This window comes from Neomonachus schauinslandi, chromosome 3 (genome assembly GCF_002201575.2).
Source record: "Neomonachus schauinslandi chromosome 3, ASM220157v2, whole genome shotgun sequence".
Taxonomy (NCBI): domain Eukaryota; kingdom Metazoa; phylum Chordata; class Mammalia; order Carnivora; family Phocidae; genus Neomonachus; species Neomonachus schauinslandi.
The window spans coordinates 174,817,111-174,836,119 of NC_058405.1; the positions used below are offsets into that span (position 1 = coordinate 174,817,111).

A 19,009-nucleotide genomic window follows, 5' to 3' on the forward strand; every position below is an offset into this window, starting at 1 on the left:
TATCATGGGACTTAAAGCAATACAAAAATCTGGCTCCAGGGCGCCTGGGTGGCTCAGTTGGTTAAGCGACTGCCTTCGGCTCAGGTCATGATCCTGGAGTCCCTGGATCAAGTCCCGCATCGGGCTCCTTGCTCGGCAGGGAGCCTGCTTCTGCCTCTGACCCTCCCCCCTCTCATGTGCTCTCTCTCTCTCATTCTCTCTGTCTCAAATAAATAAATAAAATCTTTAAAAAAAAAATCTGGCTCCAGATCCCATCTCCATAAGCAAATAACTTAGCTCAAACTCAGTTTTCTCATCTGCAAAATGGGAACACGTAATACCTACCTCAAAAGGTTTTCATGCGGGATTAAATAAACTAACACATGAGTCAGAGCAGGACAGGATAGTTAGCAAAACAATTTTCCTTTCCCTTTCTGTATGCCCTTGTTCTCTAAGAGTGGATTGAGGTGGAAAACCACTGAACAGACACCATTATGCTAATATTTGAATTGAATTGGGCCAGAGACATCCTTGCTGACATCCCCACTTTGACCTTGTCTGCTTTAAACCTGCTGACCCCTCGGGCACCTGGGTGGCTCAGTTGGTTAAATGAATGCCTTCGGCTCAGGTCATGATCCCAGGGTCCTGGGATCGAGCCCCGCATCAGGCTCCTTGCTCAGCGGGGAGCCTGCTTCTCCCTCTCCCACTCCCCCTGCTTGTGTTCCCTCTCTCGCTGTGTCTCTCAAAAATAAATGAATAAATAAATAAATAAATAAATAAATAAATAACCTGCTGACCCTGAAATAAGAGGTGTCTGGCCCTGGCCCCACCTGCACAGTTTTGGGGAGCTGATTTCTGCTGTTCCAAGGAGGAGGCTGCTGCTCAGTTACTCGCAGGTGAAGCACAAAGCTGCCTATCAGGTCTGTGAAGGCTTTGCTGGGCTACAATGAGGGACTTAACGCAGTGCTCAGATTGTTAACTGATACCTTCTGACACAGCTTGGTCAAGGTAGAAATGTTATTGGATTTCCCTCCTTTATTCCTTTATTCAGGAAGCGAGGAGCCTACATCCAAACTCTGCATTAGGGAGTGGTGACTTTGATCTCTGTTCGTCACCCTTTTTAAGTCTTGGAAAGCTCTTGGGCTGTTGATCCGCATGAATAGCTGAATCTAGACTGTAACCCATGAGTTAGGAGAAGTCTTGCCTGAGAAAAGAGAAGACTCAGAGCTTCACTCTCTCTTGTGGTCTCTGGGGTGTCTGAAGTAAGTCTTGTGGCGGTTAAAACATTTTGGCTCATGCGCACGAAACAGCTCCAAAGATTTTATTTTTAGGGTTCTCTAAGCCTTCGGTTATCTGAGCATCCATGGAGCGGGAGTGGGGAGAGGCAGTGTTTATCTTTGTTTAGTCTGCTCCAAACAGGGTTCCAAAAACTGAAAGCCTACAATTCTAAAGCCACTGATGAATGTAGAGAGAAAAAAAAATTCTTGAAACCAAATGATTATAGTTTAATATGAAGAGGATGACTTAAAATTTGACAATTGTATGTTAAAATAAAAGTACTTATAAAGCCCTGGAAATTATTTATAATTAAAAATAAGTAAACAGAATACTGATGGACAGATTATAATGTCAGTATATCAGGAGTCTTACCAGAGCTGTGAGGAGGGGTTAGGGAATTCAGAAATCACTCTTCTGCTACCACCAGAACCAACACCATATGTAGACAATATACCGGCAAAAAGTTCCAAGTGAAGGAATCAAAAGTTCATTTTTATTAATATGAGCTTCCATAACAGGTACATCACAAAGGAAGCTTTGGAGTGCAAGACGAGGAAAACTTTGCTAACAAGGACACTTCCTCTCATATGACAAAAGGTCAGATGTGGTGCTCAGGGTGTTAATTTATCAACGACCCTGGGTCTTTTCCATCTCTCTTCCTTGCCATCTTCAACAGGTTGGCTCGTCCTCTCTGCTTGGCTCCACTCAAGGTCACAAAACGCCTGCCTAAGAGCTGCATGTCACAGGTAATGTTTAGAGCAGAAATAATTGCTCATCTGAATAGATAGTATAGGGGCGCCTGGGTGGCTCAGTTGGTTGAGCGTCTGCCTTTGGCTCAGGTCATGATCCCAGGGTCCTGGGATGGAGTCTCCCATCAGGCTCCTTGCTTAGCAGGGAGTTTGCTTCTCCTTCTGCCTGCCACTCCCCTGCTTGTGCTCTCTCTCTCTGACCCCCCGGAAAAAAGATAGTATGTGTGGGGCGCTTGGGTGGCTCAGTCGGTTAAACGTCTGCCTTCAGTTCAGGTCATGATCCTGGGTCCTGGGATCCAGCCCCGTGTCTGACTCCTCGCTCAGAAGTCTGCTTCTCCCTCTGCCGCTCCCCCTGCTTGTGCTCTCTCTCTCTCTATCTGTCAAATAAATAAAATCTTTTTAAAAAATAGGGACACCTGGGTGGCTCAGTCGCTAAGCGTGTGCCTTCAGCACAGGTCATGATCCCAGGGTTCTGGGATCAAGCCCCGCATCGGGCTGCTTGCTCAGTGGGAAGCCTGCTTCTCCCTCTCCCACTCCCCCTGCTTGTGTTCCCTTTCTCGCTGTCTCTCTCTCTGTCAAATAAATAAATAAAATCTTTAAAAATAAATAAATAATTAAAAAAATAATTTGTGCATATAAAGGTTTTTTTAAAATCATGAATGAGGGAACTGGTAAAGAATACAAAAAGTTGGTGTTTTCAAGGAAGAAATGTGTATATCAATAAATGAACAAAATTACTAGGTTGGTTACAAACTGATTAACATTCCACAGGGCAAAAAAATAATGCCGTTGGGGTTAGTTTCTTCAAGGCTATATATGAAAAACACCTTATCAATTTCCACAGTCAATGCTACAAACTGTGAACTGGGCTTTTATCAGTAGTGGATTGTTAGCCAAATATAACAACAGTTGTTGTTCCAAGAGCAATAGATGACGGTCAAGTAGGCTTATTAGAAAAACTCCAGCATTCTATTTTTTAGCATTATATTTTTTAAAGAGAATAATCATCATTTTGTCTTTTTTAAAGTTAAGGATAAATTTTTCTTTCCGATACAAATTGTATTACATGCTTTAACCAAAGGGAATGAAAGCAGCTTAATGGGCTTAGAGCAGCTGGGCTCCCTCCCCCCAACCAAAGTTTGCAAACCATTAATGGGATGGTGGGATGGAAATCAACATAGTGAATAGGCAACCAGATTTTTTAAAAATGAAATAGAATAGGATAGCAGAGTGTATCAAACATAATAAGGTCAAGTGTCAGTTTTGGCCCCCGTGAGTGTGTGTTGGGTTATAAAATGTAGTTATAAAATGGGTATTAAGTGGTGCTGGTGGTTAAAAAGTTAGAAAAACACTGACTTAGGCCATTTAAGACTCATCCTGGGGGCTGCAAAGGGACCCATGTAAAACACAACTGTTTGGAAAAGGGTGATTAAAATCATGGTTTTGTCCTCAAGGAGAGAGCTAGGGAGAGGCTGTTGGGTAGACAGCCAACAGAGTGGGCTACGGCAGGAGACTGGCCAAGTGGTGCTCAATCCCGTCCTTCTCATCCTCAAACCACATGAGCTAAGAAACCGCTTCAAGCTCAAGATGGTCCACATATCATAAAATGTATCCTTTATTTCCCCTTGTGACACTCGTCTTCTCCCAAATATCTGTTTTCCTTCACTGACATAATAATTGAAATTTGATCTGGGCACATGGCCATCCAGCTAAGGACTACATTTCCCAGTTAGGGAATGAGCATGATGGACCTAGGTATGATCATGTGACTAAGTGCTGATCCATCCAAAGTGCACAGAAGTGATGTATGCAAATTCAGGGTCATACCCTTAAATCTCTGGGGGTGCCCTCCTTCTCCTCTCCCTCATTCTGCTGCCTGGAGCAAGGACTCATTTGGGACCACATGGACAAAAGCAACAGCTTAGGGTGGGGTAGCCACAAAATAGGAGGTGTCCAGGTCCTTGACAGGTGCTTTCATACCAGCCCTGGGTTATTACACAAACAAGAAATTAAACTTTTCTTGTTTATGCCACTGGTTTTGAGTCCCTGTTATGGCAGCGTAACTTGTTTCCTATCTAACGTCCTCTTCTTACACACGATTAGTGGAAAATAGAAGTTTGAAGGGCAGAGCTACATAGACATTTGGCACATCTGTTTTTAAGGTGTGTGGACTTAAACCATACTCTTAGACAGTAACTGTTTGCCTTCATGTCTGGGTTCAAAAACCCAGCAGGCTCAGGATTAGATAGAAGGTCAGAGAAAAACAATTCTTGCCCATGATGGATGTTGCTTAGATTATATTAAATCATATCCAAAAAATTTTTTTCAAGATTTTATTTTATTTTATTATTTTTTAAAAGATTTTATTTATTTATTTGACAGAGAGAGAGAGACAGTGAGAGAGGGAACACAAGCAGGGGGAGTGGGAGAGGGAGAAGCAGGCTCCCCGCAGAGCAGGGAGCCCGATGCGGGGCTTGATCCCAGGACCCTGGGATCATGACCTGAGCCAAAGCCAGACACTTAACGACTGAGCCACCAAGGCGCCCCAAGATTTTATTTTTTTAAGTAATCTCTACACCCAACGTGGGGCTCAAACTCACAATCCCAAAATCAAGAGTCGCGTGCTCCACCAACTGAGCCAGCCAGGCACCCCATATGAAAAATTTTTAAGTAAAAAAAGATAGTCAAATATTAGCCATTTCATAAGTTTAAATCTAACAGAACTGATGCTGGATTTCACAGATATGGAGCTTCGGAATTCACAAATGGCAAGCTCTTCAACACGTTCTTTCTAAAGGGCCTAGGTCAAAAGCTACATCCCCATGGCAGAGGGGCCTTATGTGTAGACCCGTATCAGGAGCCTCCACAATGTCATCCCAGCCTGACTTCAGGTTGTGATCAGAAATTCTGACAATGCCTTGAGAAATACCCTGAATTTAATGGGATGACTTATAAGTATCTTAAAACAAAGTGAAATCAAGGAGTAATGGCAGTTAGCCATATTTTTGTCAGAGTGTTTGGGAGGAGGCAAAAGAATTAAGTAATGATATGACTTAAGCCCATATATGTGAACTACAAGATCAACCTCTTTTTAGGAAGCTCATTGTGTCCCACTGCAGAAAACAGAGTATTGCAGATAACAATCTCTTTTCCTGTCCCCCAGCCAATATGACAGTATGGAAGTACGGCAGATGGCCAAACTATAGGTTAAATATTACGGGACCCATGGTTTTATGAACACTGATTCTCTTGGCCTCGATTCCGAATTCTTGGGAAAGAAACCGATTGGCCAAATATTGCCAAATATAGCAGATGTTCCTGGTGCCCTGTGCCACATTTGCTCGGTCCATCTATGATTTCAGCTGCCCCTACGGACAGTTCATATAATCCCTAATGGCTTCCCACCTCAAAGCCCAGCTTTGCCATTTCTGCTTCAAGGCAAAGCGTCCATAGCTCGGTCAGCTTGCACACATGTGCAGACTGGCTGTGCAAAGTGGGCGTGGAGAGTTATCACCCCCAGCAGCAACTCCCAACTCATGGCAGACAGGAGTCAGTCCCGCCTTCTGTCCTTTAGAAAGACAATTCTGAGGTGCATTCTACATGGTTTCCCCTACAGTTCCCAGTGGCATTGAGCTCCTATTACCACAGTGGTAACCGCTCAGTAACATTCTTTATTGGTTTTCCTTCCTTCCTTGTCTCTCTCTCTTATTTTGGTTAGGATTACCTCCCACATGAACTACCTGCACCCAAATCCTTGTCTCAGGCTATGCTTTTGGGAGAACACAAACCTAGACACCCAGTACGTGTCAGATGATTACTCCCAGACCAATCATCTTTGGGAGGGCAGAAACATGGCTGTCCTGAGCCACCCCAGGGTGTGAGGGTGGGTTGAGGAAAGCAGCTGTCAGAATTTCCCTGAAAGAATGGCCAAAGGTGCTCCATACACTAACCCAATGTTTGGCTGAACTTTTGCATAGAGGTAAGTCAAAGTGTTTCCTACAGATAAGGTTGGAATTTTTCTCTAAAGAAATTTTTGAGTACTTTATAATTGCTCTGGGAATAGAATCCCCCCCCCCATTTTATCCCTTCAGTGATATATTGGAAAGTTACTTATTTTAAAATATCTATCTCATATCTAAACTCTCTACTGAGTTCTCACTAATTCTTTTTTTATTATTATTATGTTAATCACCATACATTACATCATTAGTTTTTGATGTAGTGTTCCATGATTCACTGTTTGCGTATAACACCCAGTGCTCCATGCAGAACGTGCCCTCTTTAATACCCATCACCAGGCTAACCCATCCCCCCACCCTGAGTTCTCACTAATTCTAAGCATTGCCCCCACTCTGGTTCAAACCATTATCTCTTGCCTGGATTACAACAGCCTCCTACCTGGTCTCCCTTTTTCCAATCTCATACTTCCCCTGATTTGTTCTCCACACTGAAGCCAGAGTGCCTTTCCTAAAATACAAACCTGATCATGTCACTTCCCTACTTTAAGCTATCTCTAGTCTCTTGTTATATTTATGTTGAAATTCTCAATACTGCTGTGGCCTCCACTATCTGAGCTAATTTGGCCCCTGCTAGCTCTCCAGCTTCACTTCCTGCCAGACTGGGCTTTTTGTACCTAAGATCCAGATGCCCCAAGCTTTCTTTTTGTTTTTATTTAAATTAAATAAATTTGTTTTTATTTAAATTTAAAAATTTAAATTTATTTAAATTAGCCAACATATAGTACATCGTTAGTTTCAGATGTAGTGTTCCATAATTTATCAGTTGCGTATAGCCCCTAGCTTTTTTTTTTTTTTTAAAGATTTTATTTATTTATTTGACAGAGAGAGACACAGCGAGAGAGGGAACACAAGCAGGGGGAGTGGGAGAGGGAGAAGCAGGCTACCCGCAGAGCAGGGAGCGCGACGCGGGACTCGATCCCAGGACCCCGGGATCATGACCTGAGCCGAAGGCAGTCGCTCAACCGACTGAGCCACCCAGGCGCCCAGCCCCTAGCTTTCTTAAAGCTCATCTAAAGGACCTCGTTCTCTCTCTTATCTCCAGGTCTTTGTCCCTGCCGATTCCTCCACCTGGAATACCATCTCCTTCCACTCTGTTCCTTTCTCCCTTGGCCTTCACCTAGCCAACATCCTCTCACCCTTCAGGTTTTGTTTTTTGTTTTTTTTTTTAAAGATTTTATTTATTTATTTGAGAGAGAGAATGAGAGAGAGCAAGCACATGAGAGGGGGGAGGGTCAGAGGGAGAAGCAGACTCCCCGCCGAGCAGGGAGCCCGATGCGGGACTCGATCCAGGGACTTGATCCAGGGACTCCAGGATCATGACCTGAGCCGAAGGCAGTCGCTCAACCAACTGAGCCACCCAGGCGCCCACCCTTCAGGTTTTGACTGAGAGAATACTTGTCCACCCTAGACTGGGGGTACCCGAGATGTATATATATTGCCCTGTAAGTCATGTCTTTGCATATGTCATCCAGTTGCTTCTTCATATGTTTTTATTAATAAGCCCCAAGGGGCCCCGCAGCAGCTGAGCTACTACTGAATTCTCACCTGTGAGAACAGATGAGATGACATCCTGACACAACGTACTTCATTCTTATGTCAAAACAACTTCTAAAAACAACTTTTGAACTCATATCAAACCCACAGTAACAAAACCACACAATTCTAGGCACTGCGCTGGGTGCTAGGGACCCAGAACAAGATAGAGGCGGTCCCCGATTTCCCAGGACATTGATGTGCATGTGTGTGAACAACCTATTACAATAAGGTGATATGGGCGCTGGCACAGAATCGGGGAGATCACACGGTCGGTGCTCCTAACTCAGACTGGGGAGGGTCAGGTAAGTCTTACAGAAAGGGCATCAGAGGTAAACCCGGAGGAAGGATCCGCAGATCCAGGGGGAAATCTGCACTGGGAAGAAATACGGGAGTCGTCAGCTCGTGGACAGTAAGAGCCCCTGTGGCAGTGAACGAAAGCGCGAGAGCAAAAGTATTGGAGTGAGGAGCGGGCGAGGGACCCAACTGTGAAAGACCCCAAGCCACCCCAGCCCTCCTTCCCCAGGATCTCATCCAGCCTCGCCCTCGCCGGCGCTTTGGCCAGTCCCGGAGCTTAGCCCGCTCCCACCCTCCCGGAGCCGCGCGCGGTCACCGCCCCCAGGGGAGGGCGGGACCCGGCTCTGCAGGGGAGGCTCCTCCCGCCGCCCAGAGACTGCGCGGGACGTGCCCGCCCTGCGCGATGACGTCAGCACGCCCGCGCGCGCCGGGGGAGGAGTGGGAGTCGCTGGCCGGGAAGGGCTGAGGCTCCGGTAACCCCGGCAGGGCGGGGGGAGAGGGAGGGGCGGGGCAGGAGCCCCCTGGAGTGCGGGGTCGTGGTGCGGACCCGGAGCGAGAGCCCTGGACACGCTCAGCACCGCTTCCTCTGCCAGCAGGCCCCGCCCGGCCCGGCGATGGAGTTTCCGGACCTCGGGGCTCACTGTTCCGAGCCGAGCTGTCAGCGCTTGGGTGAGGGGCGGAGCGCGCGGGGGGCGGGGCCGGGCCGAGCGCGGCTTGGAGCTGCAGGTGGCGCGAAGGATGGGCTCCAAGGCTGGGCTCCCGGGCTGGCAGTGCCAGAGGAGGGCGGGGATCGAAGTTGGGGGCGGTGGCTAAGGGGGCGTGGCTAAGGAGATAGTGGCGTAGGACCGGGTGCAGTTTGTTGCAAACTGGGCGGCGTTTTCCCTTCCCCTGAGTGGAAGGCTTGAGTGAGTGGGAATGACGTCGAGGTCCCGCTGGACCTGCAGTCCGACCCGCTCCCTGCAGATTTTCTGCCGCTCAAGTGCGACGCCTGCTCCGGCATCTTCTGCGCAGACCATGTGGCGTACGCCCAGCATCACTGTGGATCTGCTTACCAGAAGGTGAGGGGGCGGTCTGACGGCGGGAGGGGGCGGGTGGAGGATGCTTGCAGCATCTCCGGAATCCCTCTGCCTCCCATTTCCTCTCTTTGTTTTTCTGAAGCTCAGTGCTGGAAACATTGTTTCCTTGTGCGTTTATAGGGCGCATATCCAGGTTCTTTCAGGGAGGCTGTTTCAGGACCAGAGATTTGGTTGGACTGGGAGCGGGCCACAGACTGACCCCTACTCCTTCTTAACTCTAGGATATCCAGGTACCTGTGTGCCCACTCTGTAATGTGCCTGTGCCTGTGGCCAGAGGGGAGCCCCCTGACCGCGCTGTGGGGGAGCACATCGACCGAGACTGTCGCTCAGATCCAGCACAGCAAAAACGTAAGGTAAGCGTTGGAGGGGTTAGCCGTGACCCAGCTGGGACCATGGATGCTTGCAAACCCGAAGAGCTGTTATGATGGGATTGGAGAACGGGGTCAGAGTCTCAGCAGAGACAAACCTTCCCTCTGCATCTCAGATCTTCACCAATAAGTGTGAACGCTCTGGCTGCCGCCAGCGGGAAATGATGAAACTGACCTGTGAGCGCTGTGGCGGAAACTTCTGCATCAAGCACCGTCACCCACTGGACCATGATTGCTCTGGGGAGAGTCACCCAACCAGCCGGCCAGGGTAATTGCAACCAGGTCCAGTACTTGCCTTTGGGATCACCCCATCCTTTTGGAACTGACTCAGCCTCTATCGTTACAAGTTGAGGAGCTGCAAACCTGTTGCCTTTAGCTAGAGGAGTCTATTTTAGCTTCCTATTCAAGTGCGTATTTTTCCAGATTGGAGGAACTCCCCTCCTGACTTCCTGGGTAATGCCTGGGAGGACATGCAAGCTGACTGTTCTTGGAGGCATGCCAAGAGTGTCTCTTCCCTACAGACTTGCCGCCATCTCCAGAGCGCAAGGTCTGGGTTCTTCTACAAGCACCATCCCCAGCCCAAGTCGGACGGTGTCTTCATCTACCTCTCCCAGCAGGTAGGCAGGCCTCCCTGTTTCTTCTCTCCCTTTTTTCCCTTCACATCTCTGACTTCAGCCTCTTGAATGTCTGCCGTAGAGCAACAACCCAGTCTCCATCCAGGTCAGCCCCTCCAGTGACTGCTCTGCAGAATGGCTTGGTGAGTTGGGCGGAGCTTGGGGGGGGGCGGGTGGCAGAAGCAAACCCTCCCCTGCCCCCGCCAGGAGAATAAAGTCCAAGGCAACTGGTTTTCTTTCTCCTCTTTGCAGAGTGAGGATGAGGCTCTGCAAAGAGCCCTGGAACTGTCCCTGGCAGAGACCAAACCCCAGGTCCCAAGGTACCTCCTCTGGTGAAAGAGAGTGGGATGTGGGCAAAGGCTCAGTTTGGAGGGAGGGCGGTGGGACCACTCCAACCCCATGCAGGATAATAATTAAGAACTTGGGCTCAAAATTCAGCTTATTAACTATATGACCTTTGACAAGTTCTTGAACCCATGAGGGTTCTTAATTTTCTCTAAAATGGGACCGTACTACTACCTACCTTGTAGGGTTGTGGAAAGACTGAGAGAATACTCAGAAGCGCTCAGCACAGGGATGCCTAACAGATCAGATGCTCACGTTTTAGGTATTACTGTCATCCAACTTGCGCTATTCCTCCCTCCCAGTTCTCAGGAGGAAGAAGACTTAGCTTTAGCACAAGCACTGTCAGCCAGTGAGGCAGAATACCGACGGCAGCAGGTATGAGGACTGGGGAGAGCTCAGGTCCTGCACTGGGAGGAGTGGGGAGGGGCTTTCTTCAAGTGGCAGAGAGTTTCGGAATGGTGGTTATCCTTTTGTTTTTGGTGTGACTCCAGCCCACACTGGGCTCTGAAGTGAGGACTGGCCCTCATTTCCTTGACGTCGCACCCTGTCTTCCCTTCCTTCCCCTTTCCTTGCTCCAGGCCCAGAGCCGCAGCTTGAAGCCGTCCAACTGCAGCCTGTGCTAGGGCCCTGGGCTTGGGGAGGGAAGCTCAGCTGAGGAGGACTGTGGCCCCCACACCTCTAGGGTACACAGGGAGAGGAGGCTGGGAGCAGCCAGGAGTGAAGACAAGGAGGCCATCTCCAGGGAGCATCAGGAGGAGCACCTTGTGGAGCCAAGCCTATAGAAGGCCCTGGAAGAGAGCAGCTAGAACTGTCTGGTGGGTGGGCCCTTGGCGAATGCTGGCCAGGCCCCGGACAGCCCCCTGCATCATGTCATCCCCTTTACACTGAGGCTGCCCCCATCTGTAGGGGGCAAGGAGGGGCCTGGAAGGAATAAAGGATCTTGGCAGTCACTAAGACCTCCAAGTGGTGTGTTTTTTTCTCCTTTCCAACCGAAACCAGAGGAGTCCTGTCAAGAATGTGCCCCTCGCCTAAGGGTAGAGGCCCCCTGCAATGCCCCACACCAAGGTCACAAGGATCCTAGCATAGTCCACACTTTTATTTCCCCAAAAAGTGCTTTTCCGGAAGGTTCTTTTCCCCAGCTATAGCTAGCACCATACCCCAACACCGGGATGAAACATGCCGGGCAAAGGGATACATCTTACTCCCCTCTGAGTTCTCCTTTGGGAGGGATGTGGCCGCAGCTTTGTCACCGGTCTCAGTCTAGGGGTTTGGTGTCCTCAGAGACTTCTTCCTGTCCCCGCTGCTGCAGCTGCCACATGTCTGCATACATGCTGCCTCGGGACAGCAGAACCTCGTGCCTGGGGTAAGGAGGAGGAGGAAAGTGCAAGTCCCAACCACCCGTTTAACCCCAAGAGTCCTCACCACCAGCCCACAGAGAGGAGAGGGATCAGCCAGGGAGCTCCGAGACACTCGTGGGATTTCACCTTTTCCTCCCCGCCCCCCTTCAGAGGCCCCGCCCTGTTCATCCTGCGCTGTTCCTTACCGTCCTCTCTCTACAATGCAGCCATCCTTAAAGACGAGGATCTGGTCAGCGTCGACCACAGTTGAGAGCCTGAGAAATCAGAGCTGCGTTACGCACCATACACCACAAGTGGGCGCCCGCTGCCCGGGGTCCCGTACCTGTGCGCTACGACGATGGTGGTGCGGTTGGCGCAGACTTTGGCCAGAGAAGCCTGGATGGCCCTCTCGTTAGATGTATCCAGCGCTGATGTTGCCTACAGAGAGGATCTGGGTAAACCTGCCCCTGCCACCCGAGATCCCCGTGGAAGGAGGACACAAGCTGCTAGCTGAGGCCTTGGGAATCAAAAAGAACCTGCTCTGCATTCGAGGACTGTAAGGTGTTTTTATGAAGCAGGGATTCATGCTGCCCAGCAGCAGATGGCCTGGGAACACGCAAGGGAGGAAGGAGGGGAGCAGACTGCCCAGGGCCCTCACCTCATCCAGCAGAATGATGTCTGGAGCCTTGAGAATGGCGCGAGCAATGGCCACACGCTGCTTCTCCCCACCACTCAGCTTGAGTCCCCGCTCGCCCACCTGCGTCTCGTATCCTGTGAACATTGCCCGCCTACCTCAAGTCACACGGAATACATTTGGTTTCTGCGCCCAGATGAGCAGGACGGGATGGAACAGAGGGTTGGAGGGAATAGCAGGGCTGAATCGGGCAGGGCAGGGCCTCTCTGCAGGAAGCTCACCTTCAGGGAAAGTCAGGATGGCCTCATGGATGCCCGCAGCCTGGGCGGCAGCTACCACCTCCTCGTCCCCGGCTGTCAGACGGCCATAGCGGATGTTGTTAGCGATGGTGTCATTGAAGAGGACGGTGTCCTGGGGCACGACTCCAATGTGAGACCGGAGGGAGATCTGGGTCACCTGGAGCCAAAAGACCGTATGGCCCAGGCCATGAGACTGCCCCACGCCCACCCTCTGGGAGGTAAGATGGGATCGGGGGTGGGGTGGGGGGGGGCACATGGGATGGGGTATAGGAACCCTGTCACCACCATCCCAAGTCCTAGCTGTGTGGGCAAATCACTCAATCTCCCTGAGTCTGCTTCTCCATCTACAAAGAAAAAAGATGCTTTTTATGCCCATGACTACTCTACTGGGGTAGGTCACGTGACGCTAGTAAGGCTGAGGTCTCCAGCTGCAGCTTTTTGCAGGGGTGACCTCTCCTTCTCTCCCTGGAGAGTGGCCAGCACTTCATAGAGAGCCATTCTTTCACACACAGGCCCCTAAATCACAATCTCCTCCCCAGCAACCTTACCTGTGAGATGTCCTGCCCATCTATTCGGATGCAGCCAGAGCTGATGTCATAGAAGCGAAACAGCAAGCGCAACACTGTGCTCTTCCCTGCTCCAGATGGGCCCACCTGGTGCATTGGAAACAGAGGGAAAATATTTTCAGGCCTACCGCTTTTAAGGCTTGCTCTCCAAGAAGCCACCAGTGTCCATCGAGGCTGCTACATTCAATCCTGTGGCCTGTCGTGACAGGATTCTGACCCACAGCCTGGGTCACAAACTTCCATGAGCACCGGAGTAGGGAAACTCAAGGAGTCTGGGCCAAGTGCCTGGGTCTTCTCTCACCAGGGCCAGGGTCTGTCCGGGCATGACGGTGAAGGACACATCCTGCAGCGTTTCTCGCCTGCAAGGAAGGGTGGGCATGGTCAGCAGGCCTGCTGCGCTCCCAGGGACTCCTTCCACCAGCAGAGCTACTCCTGGGCCCTGCCCCTCCCCTGGGCCCTGCCCTAGAAGGCTCCCCTTCTAGGCAGTGGTGGGCTGAGAAGCAGGGATGGGGGGGGGCGGAGGCCATGTGTAAATGGATGATGGGACAGGAGGCTGGGAGGTGGCAAAAGGGAGACTCACCCACTGGTATAGCTGAAGTGCACATTCTCAAACTCAATATGGCCCCTCTGGAAGTGCAGGGGCCCTGCTCCAGGGAGGTCCTTCACCTGGGAAAGTGCCACCCATGTGTGCCGCCACTAAGGTCTGCTCTTCCCCAGCCACCGGAACACCACGCAGACTCCCGCTTCCCGCACCCCGCGCTTCACTCACTTCCGGCTTCTCTTTCAGCAGGTCGAACATGTTCTCCATGTCGATGAAGTTTGTCTGGATCATCCTGCAAAAACAGCGCTGGCTGGGGCTCCTCTGAGGAGCTAGGGAAATAACCATGCACCCCGGACAGGTGAGGGTCGGAGATCAGGTTACCTGTAGTAGGTGCCAAACCAGTTGAGAGGCATGTACAGCTGGATGATGTAGGTGCCAAAGAGCACGAAGTCCCCGACCTGCGGAGATCCCAGGAGGACGATGGAGTCACGGGAGGCCTACGGGCTGGCACCCCGCCCATCTGCTGTCACCTTGCGCACTTCCCCCCAGGCACCGGGAGGCCCAAACACGGACCCCGGGCCCCTCTTCCCCAAACCCAGCACAGTTCCCTCACCTGTAGCTTCTGCTCACTGACAAAGTACGCACAAAGCAGGGAGCCAGCAAGGAGCCCAAGTCCAATCACCAGGTTCTGGGTCTGATTTAGTAAAACCAGTGAAGCCGTTGACTTCCACTCCAAATGCTGGGGCAATGATATGGGGGGGCCGGGGGGTGGAATGTCACACATACACTCTCACCAAATCCAAACCTGAGCCCCCAGGCATCTTCAACCTCACTTTTTCAGCCCAAGTTGTACTCCTCTTGGCCCTGGCAATTCCACGAGGCTAGTACACTGCTCTCAGCCGGCGTCAAACGAGCATCCTCACCTGATATTTGAGGATGGCCTCTCGATAGCGGTCCACTTCGTAACCTTCCGCGTTGTGATACTTCACCTGACGAAATCAAACCACTGTATGAGACGAGGCTGCAGCCTGAACACCTGGATCATTTCCTCCAGATTCCCAGTGGCTCCTTCCTCATTTTATCTTTTTTCTTTCTTTCGTTAAACTCTTACTTAAATAATTTCTACACCCAACATGAGGCAAGAACTCACAACCCTGAGATCGAGAGTCCCGTGCTCTTCTGACTGAGGCAGCCAGGCCTCCCTCCGTCCTCATTTGAAAAGGCACCCCCTCCCCCCCCCGCCCCTCGCAGCTCCCTGGCAGCCCCGCTGGTCGTGGCTGCCTCACATCTCCGTGCCTCACGTTACTGTCCAAGGCCTTCATTACCGTCTCAAAGTTTAGCAAAGAGTCCACAGCTCGGGCCCGGGTAGCATTCTCCTGTGTGTTCATAGCACGTCGAAACTTCGTTCTCCACTCAGTGACCACAATGGTCACAACTGTAGAGTGACAGGAGGGGGAGGAAGGCGAAGAAGAGATCAAGACATCACTCCCGATAGCAGAGACCACAGGCGGATGTTCGCTACCTGACACATACAAACGAACCCTGAGCTATAGACCAGGGACCCAGATCCCAAAGGGAGAGAGCCCTAAGCTCCCTGGGGGAAGGGGCTATGCCTGAGGCGTCTTTGCGGCCTGCACAAAGCCTCGTGTGTGAAAATGCTGTTGGTGACCAAATGAACGCGAGCTGCAGCTGGTTAGAGAAATGAGGTTTCTCCTTGACTTGAACCCACAGCAGGCCCCTAATGTGACCAGGATGCCCTTCCCTGTCCCTCTATCCGGCTTGAGCTACAGCCCCCCTGGCAGAAGAGAAGGCCCACCCATCACATTGGGGAGCAGCAGCTTACTCAAGTCCACTAATCCACAGCCTCTCCTAGCTGGGCCACCTGAGTAGGGGCAGGGCTCATGCCCAAGGAAGTCCCCAAAATACTTCAGGGAGACACTTCCACCAGGCAGCACTCACTGAGGTAAAGACTCATGCAGAGGAACACAATGAGGCCAAACCAGGCGTTGAAGAACATGCTGAAGTAGATGATGCCGATGGTGATGTCAGCCAGCGTGGGGAGCACGTTGAACACCAGGTAGCTAGGAAGGCGAGTCAGGCAACAAAGGAAGGTTTAGGGGCTTGGAGCCAGCAGCTCTGCCCCCAGGAGTTTCCGTGTGGTGTTTCGTTTTTCAGTGGCAGCAGACTAGAATCAAGCTAAATGCCTCTCAACAGGTGGATGGCTAAATAAACGGTAGTAGGCCCCAAGTACAGAATGCACAGGGTCAGTTATAACGAATGAGGAGGATCTTCATGCAGGGGAAGATGTCTCCATACCGTTTTGTTAATAAGGCAATTTTGAGAATGACATCTGTGCCATGACCCTATGTGTTTTAGGGAAACCCTCCCCAGTACCCCATTAGTGCCGTGAGTCTCTGCACATATGTATGTCAAAGTGTCAAGAGCACAACTCAACATCCTAGACGGGGTGGGAACCTCTGGAGAAGTGAGTAGAATTTATAAGATACTTGTTCCATTTTATTTGTGTTATGGCAGCATGTGTATATTTATCTTAAAGTTAAAATAAAAAAAAGGAGGACGGAGAGGCAGCTGAAGCTGGGTGCTTTCTCCAGCCCCACCGTCCCACACTCCATTTCCACGGGCCTGGCACCTGAGCAACCCTGTGACACTGGATGTGCCCCGGTCCACAATCCGTAGCACCTCCCCGGTACGGCGTCCCAGGTGCCAGCGCAGGGAGAGCTCATGCAGGTGGGAGAAGAGGCGCAGCTCCACCTGCCGCGATGTGAACTGCTGTACCCGGATCCACAGGAACGTGCGCAGGTTGCTCACAAAGCCTAGGGGGAGCGGGGGGGAGGCCTCGGTAGAGCTGAGGGGCCAAATGACATCAGCCCGCTACCGAGATATGAAAGGTCCGAGAACGCCAAGGGGCCAAGGGAGGGATGCTTCGGGGAGGAAGAGGAAGAGAGGCCAATGACAACCAGGGTGACAGCAGAGTCCCTCATACCTGTACTGCCAGTGCCACCCCCCTGGAGGAACTTGAGGATGACATAGGTGGTAACAGTCCAGGCCAGGGAGCTCCAAGGTGCCTTCTCAGTCATTAAGTTCACTATGGAGAAAATAAGTCAGAGCCCACTTGTGGCCCCGAGGGCTCTCTGCTCCAGGCACCAGCCACAGTCCCCTTTCTGACCCTCCAGCTCCTAACACTGTCCCACCTCCGTAGGTTAGGGCCCCCACCCCTCACATGGCCGATGAAGGACCAGAGAGCTGAGCAGGCACTTCTTCTTCCCCTCACCTATGTCCCTATAGAAGATGGGGACCAACACATTCAGTCCCCGTTCCAACCCCATGAGCCCCAGGCAGATGAGCACAACAAGCTGCAGAACTGGACTCCCTCGAGGCCACAGGTAGCCACTCAGTAGGCGGAGCTTCCTGCCAAGGTCTTGCCATGTAGATCTTGGTGGTGCCTCTGGTGACTGAACCTAGGATGGTCAAACACGTAGGGGAGGGGAGCTCAGAAATCAAAAAGAAGTGGCCTAGCCGAACCCCTCTAGGGAAAATGTATGGGATTACAGCTCCCAGTTATCTCAGACCCACAAGTGATCCCCAGTGAGGTCAGAAAGGCTCACAGGGCACAAACTGAGATTTGGGAAAGAAATATTATGGTGAGAAAAAATGAAGACAGGCAATGAAATTAAGACAGACCCTAAGGTTCAGAAATTCAGGCATACCTCACTCCTCTCTACGTCTTGATCCTCTTCATTAACCTTCAAGGCATAGGACTGGGGACGAAGTCCAGGGGCCCAGAGTCCCAGGATAAAAAGCCCTCCAGAGACCACATACCGCAGCACCCACAGGCTAAACTGAACCTAGAATAAAACGTGTCCGGAGAGCATCAAAGAAGGCCAAAATGCCATTGTTACCACTTATAACAGAGCTAGGGACTGGGGTAGGGCACATACCCAGGTCAGGGGCCCAGCATCAAGTAGGCTTTAAAAAAATCTAGAGTGACTCAGCACAGACACACCCCACCAGCTGGCTATCAGCAACCAGGCCATGCAGGCCTCCCCCTTCTTCCCTTTCTTAGAGGCATCCGAAAGTGTGGAACCAGTGTGACCAGACATACCATCCTTCTTCTCAGCCCTTGCCACTCATGATTCTCCTCTCCCCACGAGGTCCCTTACCTGCTGGCCCAAGTCTGCCCGTGCCCACCACCACTGTGGGCTGTTCCAAGACACAAGGGCCAAGTTCTCAGCTGTAAATGCCACAGTCCAGAGGAGCAGGAGACCCGAGCTGTGCCTGAACTCGATCCAGATGCCCATTGCTAGCTTCTGCCAGGCCTGGTTATGTTCCACCACGAGCAGCCCCAGGCCACAGGCGCTGGCCAGAGTCCCCAGTATGGAAGCCAGCAGTAGGTAGCCTGGCAGCGGGGCGGCCCCAGCAGTGCCCACCCGGCCAACGAGGCTGGCTAAGGGCAGTGCCACCTGAAGTGTGGCCAAAAGCAGCTGCAGCACATAGGGAGCGACAAGAGGGCCGGCGCTCCAGGACGGCTCGTGGGGGCCAGCTGGCCGCTCCCGGCGCTTGCAGGGAAGGGCGAGCACCAAGGCCAGAGCCCCCAGGGCCATCAGTGTCGAGGGCATAAGCGTGAAGAAGAAGCAGGGACTCAGGCCTCCCTTCACCCAGGCCGGCCCCAAGGGCCCCTCGGCCTCGCAGTAGTTGCCCACAATCACCATGGCGATGCGTGGCCGCCGGCCGAGGCTGCGGGGACTTTGGGGCCTGCGGGGACTGCAAGAAGGGCAAACGGAACCGGCTGCTCTGGGCGGGGCGCGGATGGTGGGGTGTTTCGGGTCATGGAGCCGAGGGGCGCCAAGCCGCGGGGGTCTCGGGCAGGGACACACGTGGGCCCGGCCACACTACCCACTCTTCGCGCACGCGCCGCCGCCACGCACTCACGCAGGGCACGTACGCCGTCTTCTCCCGTCCGTCCGGCCCTCGCTCGCAGCCTGGCACCCTACTGCCAAGACCCGGCCCGAAAGAATGCTCGGCGTCTGACCAGAGCAGCTCCCTCGCGCAGCAGCCCCGCCCACCAGGACGGTCCCGCCCCTACGTAGGGTCCCCATTGGTCAACGTCTCTGAAGGGGCGGGAGGGGGAGGGTGCACGCGGGAAAGGCAAAATACCAGGGCGGAGTCGGCTTGGTCACGTGCTCGGGGCGCGAAATCTGACCGCACGTCCGGCCGGAGACCTTGACCTGCACGGAACCACAGCTAGGAAATGACCCTTCCGCTAGCAGGCTAGCTCGGTATATCCAAGTGACGGCATAGACCCACTCTCCTACAGGGCCCGGCCGGCTCCCCGGCCATCAGGGAAAATCACACG

General features: G+C 52.1%; 2 protein-coding genes across 9 annotated transcripts; one reads left to right on the forward strand and one right to left on the reverse strand.

Annotated features, from left to right (window-relative positions):
• The first annotated feature begins 8,244 nt into the window (after nt 1-8,244).
• On the forward strand, nt 8,245-11,208 carry ZFAND2B (zinc finger AN1-type containing 2B). Of its 5 annotated transcripts, XM_021702927.1 has the most exons (10): nt 8,245-8,328; nt 8,452-8,524; nt 8,819-8,913; nt 9,153-9,284; nt 9,416-9,567; nt 9,821-9,916; nt 9,996-10,056; nt 10,166-10,233; nt 10,561-10,633; nt 10,837-11,208. In XM_021702927.1, the coding sequence occupies exons 2-10, from the start codon at nt 8,470-8,472 to the stop codon at nt 10,879-10,881; spliced, it is 777 nt and encodes a 258-aa protein (XP_021558602.1). In that variant the 5' UTR covers nt 8,245-8,328; nt 8,452-8,469; the 3' UTR covers nt 10,882-11,208. The 5 variants fall into 5 exon arrangements, with proteins under 5 accessions (XP_021558602.1, XP_021558604.1, XP_021558603.1 ...); XM_021702929.1 differs by having other exon boundaries at nt 8,290-8,524; nt 10,521-10,633; XM_021702928.1 differs by having other exon boundaries at nt 8,290-8,524; nt 10,941-11,208.
• Nucleotides 11,209-11,333: 125 nt separating this feature from the next.
• Nucleotides 11,334-18,654, reverse strand: ABCB6 (ATP binding cassette subfamily B member 6 (Langereis blood group)). Of its 4 annotated transcripts, none has more exons than XM_021702782.1 (19): nt 17,817-18,654; nt 17,364-17,501; nt 16,928-17,114; nt 16,640-16,741; nt 16,286-16,469; nt 15,595-15,716; nt 14,961-15,157; nt 14,559-14,624; nt 14,249-14,374; nt 14,017-14,093; nt 13,864-13,927; nt 13,675-13,760; nt 13,396-13,453; nt 13,077-13,181; nt 12,511-12,685; nt 12,254-12,366; nt 11,939-12,033; nt 11,802-11,870; nt 11,334-11,616 (listed from the first exon to the last, which is right to left on the reverse strand). In XM_021702782.1, exons 1-19 carry the CDS (start codon nt 18,363-18,365, stop codon nt 11,514-11,516), a joined length of 2,616 nt encoding a protein of 871 aa, XP_021558457.1. In that variant the 5' UTR covers nt 18,366-18,654; the 3' UTR covers nt 11,334-11,513. The 4 variants fall into 4 exon arrangements, with proteins under 4 accessions (XP_021558457.1, XP_021558458.1, XP_044769349.1 ...); XM_021702783.2 differs by having other exon boundaries at nt 11,345-11,616; nt 14,961-15,070; XM_044913414.1 differs by lacking the exon at nt 17,364-17,501 and having other exon boundaries at nt 11,345-11,616; nt 14,961-15,070; nt 16,928-17,099; nt 17,805-18,654.
• Nucleotides 18,655-19,009: the final 355 nt, after the last annotated feature.

Bases quoted from the DNA above. Each gene is read 5' to 3' on its own strand.
- ZFAND2B (XM_021702927.1), top strand. From the start codon at position 8,470: ATGGAGTTTCCGGACCTCGGGGCTCACTGTTCCGAGCCGAGCTGTCAG. The intron at 9,285-9,415 runs GTAAGCGTTGGA...TCTGCATCTCAG, and splicing joins CAGCACAGCAAAAACGTAAG to ATCTTCACCAATAAGTGTGA. The intron at 9,917-9,995 runs GTAGGCAGGCCT...TGTCTGCCGTAG, and splicing joins TCATCTACCTCTCCCAGCAG to AGCAACAACCCAGTCTCCAT.
- ABCB6 (XM_021702782.1), bottom strand. From the start codon at position 18,365: ATGGTGATTGTGGGCAACTACTGCGAGGCCGAGGGGCCCTTGGGGCCG. The intron at 17,115-17,363 runs GTATGCCTGAAT...TGACCATCCTAG, and splicing joins AAGACGTAGAGAGGAGTGAG to GTTCAGTCACCAGAGGCACC. The intron at 14,094-14,248 runs GTGAGGGAACTG...GGATCTCCGCAG, and splicing joins TCAGTGAGCAGAAGCTACAG to GTCGGGGACTTCGTGCTCTT.